The sequence below is a fragment of the Neomonachus schauinslandi genome, chromosome 5 (assembly GCF_002201575.2).
Source record: "Neomonachus schauinslandi chromosome 5, ASM220157v2, whole genome shotgun sequence".
NCBI classification, from domain to species: domain Eukaryota; kingdom Metazoa; phylum Chordata; class Mammalia; order Carnivora; family Phocidae; genus Neomonachus; species Neomonachus schauinslandi.
The window spans coordinates 5,608,136-5,622,256 of NC_058407.1; the positions used below are offsets into that span (position 1 = coordinate 5,608,136).

Consider the following 14,121-nt stretch of genomic DNA (forward strand, 5'->3'; position numbering starts at 1 on the left):
CCTGGGGAGAAGGTAGGTCCCCGTCTCTTGCTTGTCTCCATTAAGGCTCTGGGAGTACAGAAGTGGGCAGGGGATGTTGAGAAAAAAGGGGCGCAGGCCACAAGCCCTTCTGTTGTGCTGGGCTACTGCCTGGGGGCCCGGGATGTCTATATGTGCACTGAATTCTATTTTTTCGTAAGGCTTATTAATACCTCCCTGATTCACATACAATGCAACAGATAATAAGACTCCTTTATATTTTATACAAAACTCTATCAAATATTTAAGCTAGGTCAAAAAAAGTGTTCCAAAATGTAAATAATTGAGCATCTTTTAATGGCCCACGAGTGTCAGTGCCCTCGTTGGAGAAGGCTACCACCCCCTCCCGCGCCACTGACCACTTCCTGTCTGGGGAAACAGGATCACGTTACTCTTCCTTCCCAACCCCAAGACTGCACAAAGGGCAGCCCAACCCCCAGCCATAGGTACCCCCACCCGCACCCCCACCCACCCCCAACCCATCACAACACAGGCTATTCTAGGAACATTGCACTGGGAGGGTGGCAAGACAGTTAGCAGTGGCCCCTCCATCCTGGGCTTCCTGGTGTCATTTCCCAGCCAACCAAGCTAACAGACCCAGATGCTTAAATGTTAGACTTCCTTAAGCTCTAGACCACCACATACACCAAAAGTAGCTTCCTAGCTTTTCCTAAAAACACTAGATTGCCTTTGGTTTCAGTAAACTATAAATTCAGCACAGAGGCAGGACCCCGTGTGTCACAGACATCGGGGCATCGAATGCCAGTGCGGACGTAGCTACAGAGAGATCGGGAAGTACCTGTGAAAGAATGTCCTAGACTTGTCTCCTCATGAACGCTTCTGCATGAGGAGTGGGAAAGGAGTCCCTCCCAGCTCTGGCCCCCCAAAGCCAGGCCAGACAGGACAGGTTTGCCAAGCAGCCTCAGCTCCGGCCCCTACTGGACAGCAGGGAAGGTAGCAGTGCCTTCATAAGTCCCTCGGGGAAGGCTGTTGGCCGCTTGCTGGTGTCTGGGATCTGAAACGAGTGAAGAATTCTAACTCAGCCACTGGCCTTCAGCCTCAGCAAGGATGGATGGACGCCACCAGCCAACGCCAAGTGCACCTCTGGGCACTGCAGGGTGGTGGTGTCCAAAGCCACGGCGCCTTCCACCCTTCCGTGCTGGGCTGATGTCACCACCCTGGGGTTCTAAGCTGGTGGCCCTCCAGCCGCCTGGACCCCTCCCACTGGACGTCCACAGGCACAACAGAGCCCATCAGCTTCCTCCACATAGACCAGCTCGCCCACTGGCCTGCACTACCATCCCCAGGCCACCTCCTTCTGACCAGCTGCCCCACTCCCTCTGAATGCAGGCAGACCCCAAGGCTTGCAACTGGCATCTCCTGGCCCTAGAGCCTATGAACACCTCAGTCCCACGGGTTCTAGTGAGACCAGGCCTTCCTCATCCTTGCCTGGACCAGGGCAATTGCCCTCCTGCTGGTGAGCCTGCCACCCGAGGGCCCAGTGATGAGGGCTCCTTCCCATGGCCACTAGAATCATTGCCCAGTGCAAACCAGACCCTTCCACTCCCCTACTTTGAATCCTTCCATGTCTGCCAATAGCACTGAGACCCCATCTCCTGAGTGCCCACCACGTGGCCAGTACCATGCCAGGGGCTCCCCAAAGCCTCAAAAAAAACCCAGTGAGGAGATGAAGAACACCCGCACAGAACAGGTGAGACCGTCAAGGCCCACGATTTTCAGGATGAGACCCAACCCTTATAGCTGCAACCAAGCCCTTCTCGCTCTGAATCAGTTTTCAGAATTCAAAAGCAGCGGCATCCCAGGGGCCATGGTAGTGACAAAGGATGCTGGGTTCTACCCCCAGGCACCCCGCCCCCCAGACTGCGATTCAGCAAGTGTGGGGTCAGACGAGAATCTGCATAAATAGGCACCCCCCAACCCGCAGATGAAAGGTCCCTGCCAGACCCACACACCCACAGCCAAATCATTGACCTGGAGGTGGGGAAGAGCTGTGTCATCACTCGCCAACACACACTCGAGGTGAGCCACTGCAGCCACCGGATGTCCTCGGGCATATCTGGAAGCCACATCACCAGTCTGCAGGAATAAAACCAGGAGACACACACATACTCTTATCCGCATGAGAACAAGCCAAAACACACACACACACACACACACACACACACAACCAAAAACTAAACAAAAGGCAGGTATCTTAAAACAATGTCCTTTGTCCAGCTAAACCGCCAGACTCACATCTAATCCCAATCTGATCAATCCCGGAAGGTGGATTAGGGACATGACACCAAAGACAAACCTCCCTAAAAGCCCTAAAGCAAAGTTAGGTCATGTGGGGCTCTGGAAAGCTCAAGGGATACTCATGGAAATAAAAGGGGAACGGTTTCCAGGCTCCTCCTCTGTGGCAAGGTACCCGCTGAAGCTTATGCAGAGAATCTCATAGTCAAGGTAGCACCTCCCCTCCCCCCAAGCCCTGTGGCACTGGGCCATGTGCCAGCCCAGCGGACTCCCCGCCCCCAACCCCTGCACAAAAGGACCCATGTGGTGAGCTCTGTAAATGCCTGACCAGACCTCACCCCAGGGCAGGGGTGTTGGGAGCAGGCGGCTACTTCGGTAAGAGTGAGGAGGGGATCTGGGCAGGAGAATCAAGCTGGATTCTGAAGGATGGTTTGGCCTCTAAAAGATGGACCAAAGGCCATGCTGACTGACTCACTAAAAAGACCGTAAACACTAACATAAATCTAAAGAAAGCAGAGGTTAAACAAATACCCAGGATTCAAGTGTGTGCCTCGTGTCCTCCCAACACCCAGGAATAAAATCCCAAAATGAAAGCGTACAACTACTAAGAAGTGGCAAACAAGAACAGCATGGGGAAAAGAGGTGGGCTGAGCGGGGTCCCCATGAGGCACTTTTCAGGGTGCTCCTTATGGACCGTGAGCTCCATCGCACTCTACAAGGAGCCAGGCCACAGGTCAAGGCCCTTACGTGGACTCTCTCAATCTCCACCCAACCCCAGGAGGAAAGCACAAAACCACATAAAACGCTCACCTCTGGACCACAGCAATGGCAGACTCCACGGGCAGCGTACAAGGAAGCATCACATACGACATTACCTTAATCGGTAAGAAGTTGCAAATCTTGCTCACGTATCCATGTTGGTTTTTAACTGCTTTACTCAGTGCTGAAAAATACAACGTGCAGGTGTATCTCCCACCAGGGTAAAAACCAAACCACCTTCCTGAGGGGCTGCTTGGATTTTCTATGAAATACACAAATCCCGGGGTGCCTGGGTGGCTCAAATGGTTAAGTGTCTGCCTTCAGCTCAGGTCATGATCCCAGGGTCCTGGGATCGAGCCCCGCATTGGGCTCCTTGCTTAGCAAGGAGCCTGCTTCTCCCTCTGCCTGCCACTCCCCCTGCTTGTACTCTCCCTCTCTCTCTGGCAAATAAATAAAATCTTAAAAAAAAAAAAAAATACACAAATCCCAGCATCTGAAGAATCAGAAGCACTCACAAATGAGATCAAATGAGGAGTATGCCCAGAACAGCCCTCAGATAGCCCGCAGGATACAGGGTTCTCAGTGAACCACTCTCGTTTAAATAACTATTTTTGGAGGGCTACACAAACTTCTCGAATACCCCATCGACTTCTGAGCTTTTCCCCTGAACCTTCCGCTGGACTGTGTCTCCTTCTGCCCAGAGCCGTCTGTCCTGTTAGTTCCCTTTTGTAATGACCTCCTAATGCCCCAAATCACATTCGCCCCAACAGCTGTTGGCTAGTGCAGTTAACTTAACAGAGGTGCCAGTGCCCTGGGGCAAGGGATGACGTCCCGTCCGTCTCTGAACTTCTCCAAGTGCCCAATCAGGAGCTGGTATGTGCACGCCTGTCCACCTAATAGTTGATCACATGATAAAGTATATCACCACTCAATGGCGATTCAAAATTGCAGCTCTGGAGGCAGGGAGAAATCAGAGAAAGGGGGCTCCTCAAGAAAGAAGGCTTTGAGATGGGTGAACAGGCAGAGAGGGGTTCCGGAAGAACAGGCCCACCCCTGTGGGCCCCCCACCCCCACTCCCATCGTCTAGTGTGTCCAGTTCACTCAAAACAGGCTCAGCTGGAGTCTGCTCTCCTCTGGCCATGACCCCATGGGAAAGGAGACTGAGCACAGGCCTGTACCAGGAGTGGGGGCCCCAACAGGCCTGCCCTCTCGCTCTGCCCCACCTCCCACATGAGGATTACCTTCCTCCACAGCACCTAGAGAAAAAGCCCTTTCAGTCTCTGTCTCTCTCTTTCTCTCTCTGTGTCACAGGAAAACCACCTCCTCTGTCAGCCCGCCCCCCCTGTGGAGTGAGCACCTGCAGTGAGCTTGGGCGACAGGGTGTCCAGGATGCTCTCATCCCAGGGCAGGATGCTGAGACGCAGGTGGTCCAGCAGCTCATCTCCCTCAGGCTTCGTCCACCCCGCAGCCACCCTCAGGGGAGATTCCAGGCTCCTGTGTCCCCAGGTGAATTTAAGGGTCTTCAACTCCTCTGAGGGTAAATTCAGGCATGGATGGGGCCTGTTGCAGATGCCTACCAAGGACACGGGAAACCGACCACCAAGTGAATGTGGGCAGCAGGGGGTCATTACTCACGCAGCCGCCCACCCGCAGAATGACAGGAACCCAGCAGGCAAGCGCCCAGGAAGCTGCAGGCCTGTTATGGGCTAAGCAGGAGGTGGGGAGAAATGAGGGCGGGCGTTCGGGCTTGTGTAAGAGAAACGAGTGTAGGGTTTTGAAGCTGGAGACATGTGCGTTTGGCTCTGGCTCGTCACTCACTAGCTGTGTGCACTCCACAGCCACGGGTGGATTCATGAAGGTGAAAGATAAGAATTACAACTAATTTATAATAACTGGGCCACTGGTGAAGCCCGTATTCCAGGCCCTGAGTTAGGAACTTCGTAACAATTACGACCATTCCCACTGATCTCCGCCCCTCCACTTCAGCAGAGAAATCAGAAGCACAGAGAGGTTAAGAGACTCACCCAAAGCCACACAGCCAGTGAGTGGAAGAGCAGAATTCGACCCCAGGTCTGACATTAAGGATGACACTCTTCCGCTGTGGGGCTTTGAAAGCAGCACCAGGTAAGGGAGTTTGGGCAGGCCCTGCCACTCCAGTTACACGTGCCTGCTTTCCCTCCTACTCCAGTTACACGTGCCTGCTTTCCCTCCTACAACCTTACTACATGCTCTGTGGCCTGCAAGCTTCTCACTCATGTCCCCCATGCCTAGAACACTCCCATTCATCTCAAAGTTGCAACAAGGATTCACATCCTCCTGAAGCCCTACCTCCCCCCACCCGGGCCATGCAGATCTCTCCCGTGTGATACCACAGTGTCCCGTAGCTTCCTATCAGGGCACTTGGCACACGCCGTCCTTCCACTTGCTTCTCTGCTCACCTGACCCGCAAGCTAAGCTCCCAAGGGACAAAGACCACATCTGCCTCTTCCCCGTGGTATCCCTGGCACTGAGCCAATGGCTTAGCACCTTGAAGGTGCACAAGCAACAATTTCCCAGTCGAAAAATACATGTATGTCCTTTTAACCACCACTCCTTGGTCTTGGCCAAAGACTAATTCAGAGAAGCAGTAGGGAAACCAACTTTTAGCCTTAAAGACAATCCATCTAATACTGGCGAGAGCCCAATTCGCAGCGCCCAGACCTGCTAATGACCCAAAGGCAGGAACCTGCCCCAGAAAGGACAGCTGGGCTCATGGGTGTGACCCACACCTGGCCAGAGACAAGGATTCTGCTTGCTCCACTTGGAGCTCAGGGCCAGAAACCCTGCTTAAACTCCCTCCCTTGTTTATCTAAAGATTCAAAATAGTTCATGCAGCAAAGAAAAACTAACAGGACTGCCTTCACTGTTCGGACAGGGGATTACTGAGGGAGGAGAGAGCCGTGGGGCGGGGATACCCCGCGGCCGAGCCCCAGCTCTGTTCCTCGGTGGGGTCCCCGGCTCACCGCTGTCTCCCCATTTGTAAAATGGGGCCAAGATTTCCTATCTCCCAGGGTGAATGAAGGGGCTGAGCAAGGTGCCAAGTGAAGACGCTGAGCGCTGAGTTTCTACCCAACACCAGGCTCCAGTGACTGCTAGCGAAAAGCTTGTTAAAAGGCCGGTCTACCCTCACCGCGCCCGTACGTACCGCTCTCCTCCAAGAACCTCAAGGTGTCTAAGTACCCACGAAGGCAGATCTCGCCAAGCACCTGGCAACAAACCAAATACGGTAACTGCAGTGCCGAGACCAAGAGCAGAGCCCTCCCCGCTGGCAGCTGCTCCCATGGCCCAGCACGGCCACGGCAAGGCTGGACGACAGGGCTCCGGGCTCCTAAGAGACAGAAGTCCACTTCCACACGGGACTAGGTTCGAACGACACCCCCTCCGCGAAGACTTTGCTGGCAGCGCAGCATGACAGGCGCTGATTTCCCTAGGCTCCCTTGGTCCCCGCACGAGCCTCCACCCTCACAAATATGGGGGCTTGTGCTAGTTGTCACGGGACAATTAACAGCGGCCTCCTCCACTCGTCTGGACACAAACCACACATGCAAACCAATGCACAGCCTCCCCTCTCTCCTGGAGTACATGCTGTTGGGGTACAGCTTACGCACTGCCTTCCTTCTCCCTGGAGAACCATTAGGGTACATGGTTCACACCTTTTCTTTTTATTAGGGAGATAAGACCTCCTACAACAACAATCAAGAAAGATTAAACCACCAAATGCAGTGTGGTTCTTGACCACACTTGCAAATACGAATCCTCAGGATACCGCCAAAAAAAAAAAAAAAATCGCACTGCCCAGGCCGCACCCCAACTACTTAAATCATAGCCCGGGGATGTGGAATCTGAGCTGCGGGGCTGTTTAAATCTTCCCAGGTGATTCCAATGGGCAGAGTGGGGCAGCCCTGAGCTGCCGGGACCAGAAACTCTTCTCTGAGTTCCTATTCGATGAGGGGGATCTGTTTCTGTTTGTGGAAAGGACAACTGGGAGCTATCCTGGCAAACAAGGAAGCAAAGAAGAGCTGCACCCCTAGAACACACAGCCCCCAACTCACCTTGAGATCCGGAGGGAACAGTGCTTGCATTAGCAGGTAGACATTCTCGGAGCAGAGGCGCAAACTGAGCTTGGTTAGGTCCACGTGAAGAAAGTTCGTCGACGTGACTTTAGGGCAGATGTCATACTCCCCGTAGAAGGGGGACACAGTGATGGTTGTTTTGGCATCAAAGAAGGGGACATTGTCACTTACTCCTCCATCCATGTATCGCTTTTACGGGGAGGAAGAAAGGACATACTGTCAGAAGCTCTGGGCGAGTGTCTTCTGTGCTTTTTCGGATTATGGGTAGAGCCTTCTCAGAGCCGCAGGCTAATATTGTGGGAAGACAAGGTTCCAGAACTACTCTTTCAACAAAGCTTTCCTGAGCATTTCTATGCCAGGCCAGGCTCTGGGCTGGCACTCAAGTGTGCTATATACTGTTGTGTAGTTTGTGCACTGCACAAAAAGTACCTGGCAAAGAGGCAGACAGAGGCTGGAGCCCAGCCCATAGTTTGCTGGCCAAGTCCGAAGCCCAGGCGGGTACCTATAGGTGCGCCCGTGTAATCCACACAAAAGGGGCCGAATAGAGCAGGGGCTCTGTGTGCACCGGGGACAGAGTATGATATTGACCCTGCCCTCAAAGAGACGGAAGGTCATGGGTTCAATTCCAGACCCCCCCTTGCTGCTTGGAAAATCAGAACCAGCACCTTGAGGAGCTTTGGAGACTTAAATGGCAGTGAACCTGGAACCAGGGCAGCCTTCGGAAAACCTCCTCTGAATCCACAACCTAGTGGCATTTGGGATCAGCTACCACAAGCATCAGGCTTCCTATATCCATACCCTTCGACAACCTTAGGCTGGCACAGGCAGAGTTGGGTACAATTTGGACAAAATCTTGGACTGCTCAAAGCAATGTCTAGAATGATTCCCAAATCCGAGGCCATCCCAGCCCAGCTGCCGGTGCCCACAAAGAAAGGCCTTCAAATATCACAGCCAGTCCTTCCCGAGACCTAAAGCAAGTCCAGAGAAGAACCACCCATGCTCAGCCGTGCCTTAGCTATCCAGAGAGTCTTGCCTTGAGTCCAAAAGATGATCAGGCATGTACACAGTGGTATTTTCAAAATCGTAGCCACATAATTTCCATGGAAGATGTAAGGAAGCCTCAGAAACCTCCCTGGCAGAAAAGGACATGGATCAGAACGTCGGGAACCTTCGGGAACCCTAAGGAAGAAAGCAGGCTGACTGTTTCTCACTCAAGGGAGAGTCTCAAGTCCAATGCGCCTTGTCACATGGACTTTTCCCTTCCATTCCAAATTTTCGTATAGTAACGTTCTGAGTTTGCTTGGTGGAATCAAGAAGGAGCTGTTCTGGTTCTCCGCGGGTTTCACTGGAGTGTACTGAATGTGTGACCGCCCCCCCCCCCCGGGGGGGGGGGGCTGGGGCAGCCTGGGTGAGGTGGGCAAGACGGTAGAAACAGCCCCCACTTTCTGAAGACTCCCCCGTGCCAGGCTCTATGCCAAGCACCTCGAGGCCCTGGCCCATGCGAGCCTCACGACACCTCTACGACGCTACACTATGATGAACCCTCGTTTTGCAAACAGATCTCAGAGAGGTTAAGAAATATGTCCAAACCAGTCCAGCTAACCTGTGCCAGAGGAGGGATTCGGTCCGGGTCTGTCTGCCAGGCAGAGGCCGTGGGCATCTGGGGTGACCCCTGCACTGCTCCGGGCCTGTTTTCTCATCCAGAAGCGGGGACAATGTGTCTGTCACGGGGCTGCTCCTGGGCACGAGTGAAGCTCTCGGCGTGACATGCCTCTGCCTTTGCCCCACAGCATGAGGACGCCACCACCCTGGGACATTCAGGCGTCATGTCTTCTCTCTCAGGACAGGATGTCTTAGCTGGGCACTACTCATGTTTAGGAACAGGTCATTCTTTGTGGAGAGGGCCGGCCCGTGCCCTGCAGGGTGTCAGCAGCACCCCGGGCCTCGACACACGAGGCGCCAGGAGCACTCCCCCAGTTATGGCAACCCAAACTGTCTCCAGACACTGTCCCAGGGTCGGGGGGGCGGCGGCAGAATCACCCCCAGGGTGATCACCATGGCCAGAAGGAGTCTGCCAGTGGCCCAGCATCGCCCAGCATCTAGTCCAAAGCCAGCAGAACACACACTACAACCTGGGTCTCTCCATTCCAGGCAGGGCTCAGCAATCGGCCACAACACATATTTGTGGGATGGAACCAAACTGAAGCCCTGTCAGCAGCTTCTGCCCAAAGCCATGGGCCAAAAAGGACAAAGGCAGACCCAGACAGGCTGCAAACTCTCAAGCGCTAAAAATAAAGCTCTACCCTAAGCAAGGAACGGACTCGTAAGCACCTTGGAGCTTAACCAGGCCAGCAGGACCTATCTGGGGTGCTCAGGTGAAGATTAAGTGAATCAGCTTACCTTCTAGATAGCGAGATAATTAATTCTACGTGCAAGTGGCCATGCTGCCCAGGCAGCCTAGAAGGGGGCTAGCTGGGGAACCTCTGTCTGAAAGGCCAAGAGGCAAAAGGCTCTGCATTTGGGGACAGGCCCCCGGGTGCCTGTGGCTGGTGCCCTGCAGGCAGGAACTGGGCAGACAATTTAAAAGCAGACTCACCACGCCTCTGAAGGAAGGAGGGATTATGCCACTGAAGAAAGGGATGAAGCTGGAACAGACCAAGGCCTGCGAAGACAAAAAGAAGTGAAACCAGAGGCCCAAACAGCCTGCCTTCTGATCTCCTGGGGGCCCGCATAAACCTTCTTCAGATGAACAGAGCAACAGGCCTAAGATGCTCTTTGCAAAGGGGGCGCTTTAATAAACAAGCTGAACAAATGACGAACCAAACTACACACTTGTATTTCAGGCCTAAGTAAAAGCTCCTAATGACACTGTGGACATCAACTTCCTGTCCCTCTCCCCACAAGAGCTGCACTGGGCCCTTGCAGACGCCACCCAGAGGACCCAGAGTCGCTGACTGACTGGGAAGACACCAGAGCAGGGCTTTGCAAAAAATTCATTGAATCGCCCAGAGGGCTGGTCAACCACAGACTCCATGGCCCACCCCAGGATTCTGATTGAGCAGGCTGGTGGGGCCTGAGAGCCTGGAAGCCAGCGAAGTTTCTGGATGCTGCTGATGCTGTGGGTCCTGGCCGGGAAGCGGCGGGGGGTAGGCAGGAAGCAAGACCGGCCCACTGAGAAAACCTACTCCTGCTAGAATGAACCAGTGCTGGCTATCTAGAAAAAGCTTTTGGAAACAAGCTTAAATAGAGGTGGACCGTGGCTGCTGAGATGCTCCTGGTTGTATGTGCTAGGAATATACATTGTGGGAGGAGGGACATATATGGGACAGGGTCTCTGGAGGAGGGGATCAGGAGCCAAGTCTTAAAGGACAGGGAGGTAGTATTTGAAACTGAAACCAACTAGGGCCATTCCGGGATATATACAGGTTATAGACCACCGACCACTGGATGCACACAGAGTGGTACAGGAAGCAAACCAGCATCTGGGCAGCCAGGGTCTTTTGCATCTTAAGAAATGACGCAGGTGGCCTACGGCAGCCCTCTCTGTGTTGCTTCCAAAAAGAAATAGCTTTTCTTACTTGACAAGGCCCATATAAGCAAACTGCTTACGTCCACAACTTCGTCTTTGGACTGAAAATCAGACACCAGCACGTTTTCCCCATCAGACACCCTGGTGAGCGAAATGCACATTTTGCCAGAGATGAGCCTGTGGATATTGTCTGGGAGGTGTCTCTGAAGACTTTTTTGGATGTGCCTGCCCAAGTTGAAGGAGGGGTGGAGGATGCCAATGCTCCGGCTCCTGGCACTCCGGACAAGGTCCCCGAGGATCTGCATGAGGAGGTCTGGAGGGCAGGAGACAAATACACAAAGGACTGTGCTACCCGGGAGATGGAAATGCTTTGTGGCAACACCAGACACCAGGTGGCAAGGAAGTGGCCAGCCTTCTTCCAGGCCCGCACTGATACAGAAGTCACGTGCGGCCATGGGTCCCTTCAAATGCGGCCATTCCCATCTGAGGTGTGTAAATGGCACACTGGAATTCAAAGGCTTCATAAAAAATAAAATAAAATAAAATATCTCCTTAATCATGTTTTATATTGATTAGATGTGAAAATGATAATGTTCCGGCTGTACTGGGATCAACGAAATTAATTTCATTTGTGTCTTTCACTTTTTTCAGTGTGGCTACTGGGAAATATTAAATGACACACACAGCTACACTGTATTTCTCCTGGACAGCGCTGCTCTGGGTCCCCGCCACAGGAAGGAGCCTCCCGAGGTGCCCAGGGGCGCTCTCTCTCCCCTCCATCCCCCAAAGCCAGAAGCGGAAATGCCTCAGCATCAGAGCTTTAGCACAAAGGACCTAACATTGCAGGAAGCAGAGACTCAGTGCAGGCTGGGGCCCAAGGGCAAGTCCACCTCCTACTAGCCAAGCGACCTCAGAAAGTCACTTCACTGCCCCTCGCCATCTCAGACTGTGCATTTTTAACTTTGGGGACAGAAGGGATTAGATTCGCTACCATCTGTAAGGTCCTCAACACAGCAAAGGCTTCTAATTAAGAACTAGACTTACCCTTAAGCTTCTGACACCAGAATTACCACTGTCTAATGGGCATGGGCCACATTCATGCCCCATCAAGCCTCACTCATGGACCTGGACCCCCTCCGACTGATCTGCATTGCCCTGACATGCAGGACCACCAGTCTCAGCCTGAGACCGAGCCCATCACAAATCCTGAGATGCAGAAGGGCAGCCATAAGCCAGCCTGTCTTGGAAGACCTCTGACCTCAACTCAACTCTCCCTGTGCGTGTGGCCCCACTGAGCCAGGGCAGAAGGGGCAAAGTTGCAGACAGCTGGCTCGTTCTGCCAGGCTTTCCTGCTGAGTACTTGGCGTGGAAGCACTCGCAGGAACTCTTTCCAAGTTGTGGCCCTAGGAAATGCTCCTCAGTGGTCCCCAAATGAGACAGGAGTTCAAAGCAGGGCTCCTGGAATTTGGGGAGTGGCTCCTGCCAAAACCTCCAGACCCCACTTTCCAAGGACCTCGTGGTCCCCAAGCCTCCCCCTGCCCTACAGGGTACAGACCCAGGCTGCACATGTCCTCTGCCAGTTAGGAACCCTGTCTGTACTGGAGTCAGTGCAGGTTACCTTGACGTACAAGGGCTGTCTTTTATGGCTGCCAAAGCCCAGAGTGTGCAGATCGGCCATGGCCAGTCTGTTCCTCCCTGAGGCCACATCTCCTGCCCTTTGCTCTCCTCCCGTCAGTGGAAAAGCCAGCCAGGGCCTCTCTCCTAATCCCCACCTCCCAGCCAGCCCAGGGTCTGCTCACCGATCCTATCCAATCCTATCCAATCGCAGGGCTGCACCTACTGGCAGGGGGCTCCAGGCCATGCAGGAACAAAGTCACTCCCTGCTGGTGGAGTCCAACACATCAGTCCCCAGGGAAGAGCAGAGTAAATTGCTAAGGAAGCTGAACAGGGGTTGATGAGGCGCACTATCTTCCTGTCTGGGGGTCTTTGGGTGCCAACATCTCCAGCTGCCACTTGTCCCAGGTCCTGCCCCCTGGCTCAGAACCCCAGGCCACACCTCTGTTTGGGCCGTCTTGGTACAAGCCCCATATCGTCCCCTCCCACCACCACCCACATAGACAGATGTTTAATTTGCGCAAGATTCAAATGCACAGACCTCATTTCCAGGGGCACTGAGCAGGGTGGGGGTGGGGGGAAGGATGGTATAGGGGATGTCCAGAGATCCACTCCAGCCCCTAGGAAGGGTCTAGTACCCCCCCCCAACCCCCCCCCCCCCCAACATTCCCCCGCCCCACCATGACCCTTCGACTCCAAACCAGTAAGCCTGCCCAGGAGGACTCCGAAGAGTTGCCCTCCCCCTGAAAGGCTATCCAGCTCCCTACCTCCCCCGGGTTGGGGGGCCGGGCGTGTCTCCAAACCCTGTAGTCGCCAGAGGGAAGACAGGGCCCGCCCAGGGACACAGGCCAATGCCCCCCTCCTGGTCCGACCCAGGGCAAATCGCCCAGCGCCTCGTGAGCTGATGGCAGGAACCTCAGGGACCAGCTCCACCCTGGGCCCCCTGAGTCCTGCTCCCTCCTCCGCGTTGCTCCGTTTGAGCTCACTCTCGGTCCCGGGGCGAGGGGCTTCCTGCAAGCCCAGGCGCCAGAGCCGGGTTGGAGTGCGGATACGCTCGGGGTTCCCACACCCAGAAGAGCCAAGCCCAGGCGCACCCCCCTCCCAGGCTGGCGACAGAGAACCCCCGGCGCCGGGCGAGAGGACGCGGCGGAGGTAGCGTCTGTCTGGGGACGGGCCCCCCCGGGACGCACCCCGCGGTGTCCGTTGTCCCATCCCAGCTCCGCGCGGCGCCCCGGCGGCGGCCCCGGACGTACCCAGCGAGATCCCGGAGAGAAAGAGGACGCCGTGCAGCGCCCCGGCCGAGGAGCCGAACAGCATGCGCGCGTCGCGGATGAGGTGCGGGGCGCGCTCGCTCAGGCAGCGGGTCGCCCCGACGTGGTAGGTGCCCAGGAAGCCGCATCCCGAGAAGGACAGGCTCCATCCGCGCTCGGGGTGGTACATATCGGCGGCGCGGCGGGGGTCTCGGCTCCGGGGCTCGCGGAGGGAGTCGGCCGCGCTTCGGCACTCGCGGGGGACCCGCGTCCGGGTCGGGGTCTGGTAACCGCGCCGCGCCGCTCGCCGCCCGAGCGCTCTCTCCGCCCGGCCTCCGCGCCGCCGCTCAGGCACTCCCTGCGTGACGTCAGCCGGCAGCCCCGCCCCCTCGGGCCAGGCCGACGAGCCTCCGGCCGCCCAATGAGCACCGGCCCCCCCACCCACCTCCATCGCCGCGGGGTTCTGCGAGGGGTCTGGGGCCCGGGGCGGAGGAGAGAAGAGGACCTTGCCCCCAGGTGGGAGTTGGAGAGCAATTGTCCATCCCCCAGAAGGACAGCTCCCTTTCGGTTCCTTGTCATCCCT

At 55.2% G+C, this 14,121-nt stretch overlaps 1 protein-coding gene across 2 annotated transcripts; it reads right to left on the reverse strand.

The window, feature by feature from the left end:
* Positions 1-501: 501 nt before the first annotated feature.
* PNPLA3 (patatin like phospholipase domain containing 3) lies at positions 502-13,847 on the reverse strand. Of its 2 annotated transcripts, XM_021687792.1 has the most exons (9): positions 13,542-13,847; positions 10,755-10,987; positions 9,742-9,807; positions 7,125-7,334; positions 6,218-6,278; positions 4,391-4,606; positions 3,085-3,217; positions 2,011-2,115; positions 502-1,033 (listed from the first exon to the last, which is right to left on the reverse strand). In XM_021687792.1, the coding sequence occupies exons 1-9, from the start codon at positions 13,726-13,728 to the stop codon at positions 985-987; spliced, it is 1,260 nt and encodes a 419-aa protein (XP_021543467.1). In that variant the 5' UTR covers positions 13,729-13,847; the 3' UTR covers positions 502-984. The 2 variants fall into 2 exon arrangements, with proteins under 2 accessions (XP_021543467.1, XP_021543468.1); XM_021687793.1 differs by lacking the exon at positions 4,391-4,606.
* Between the last annotated feature and the right edge of the window lie 274 nt (positions 13,848-14,121).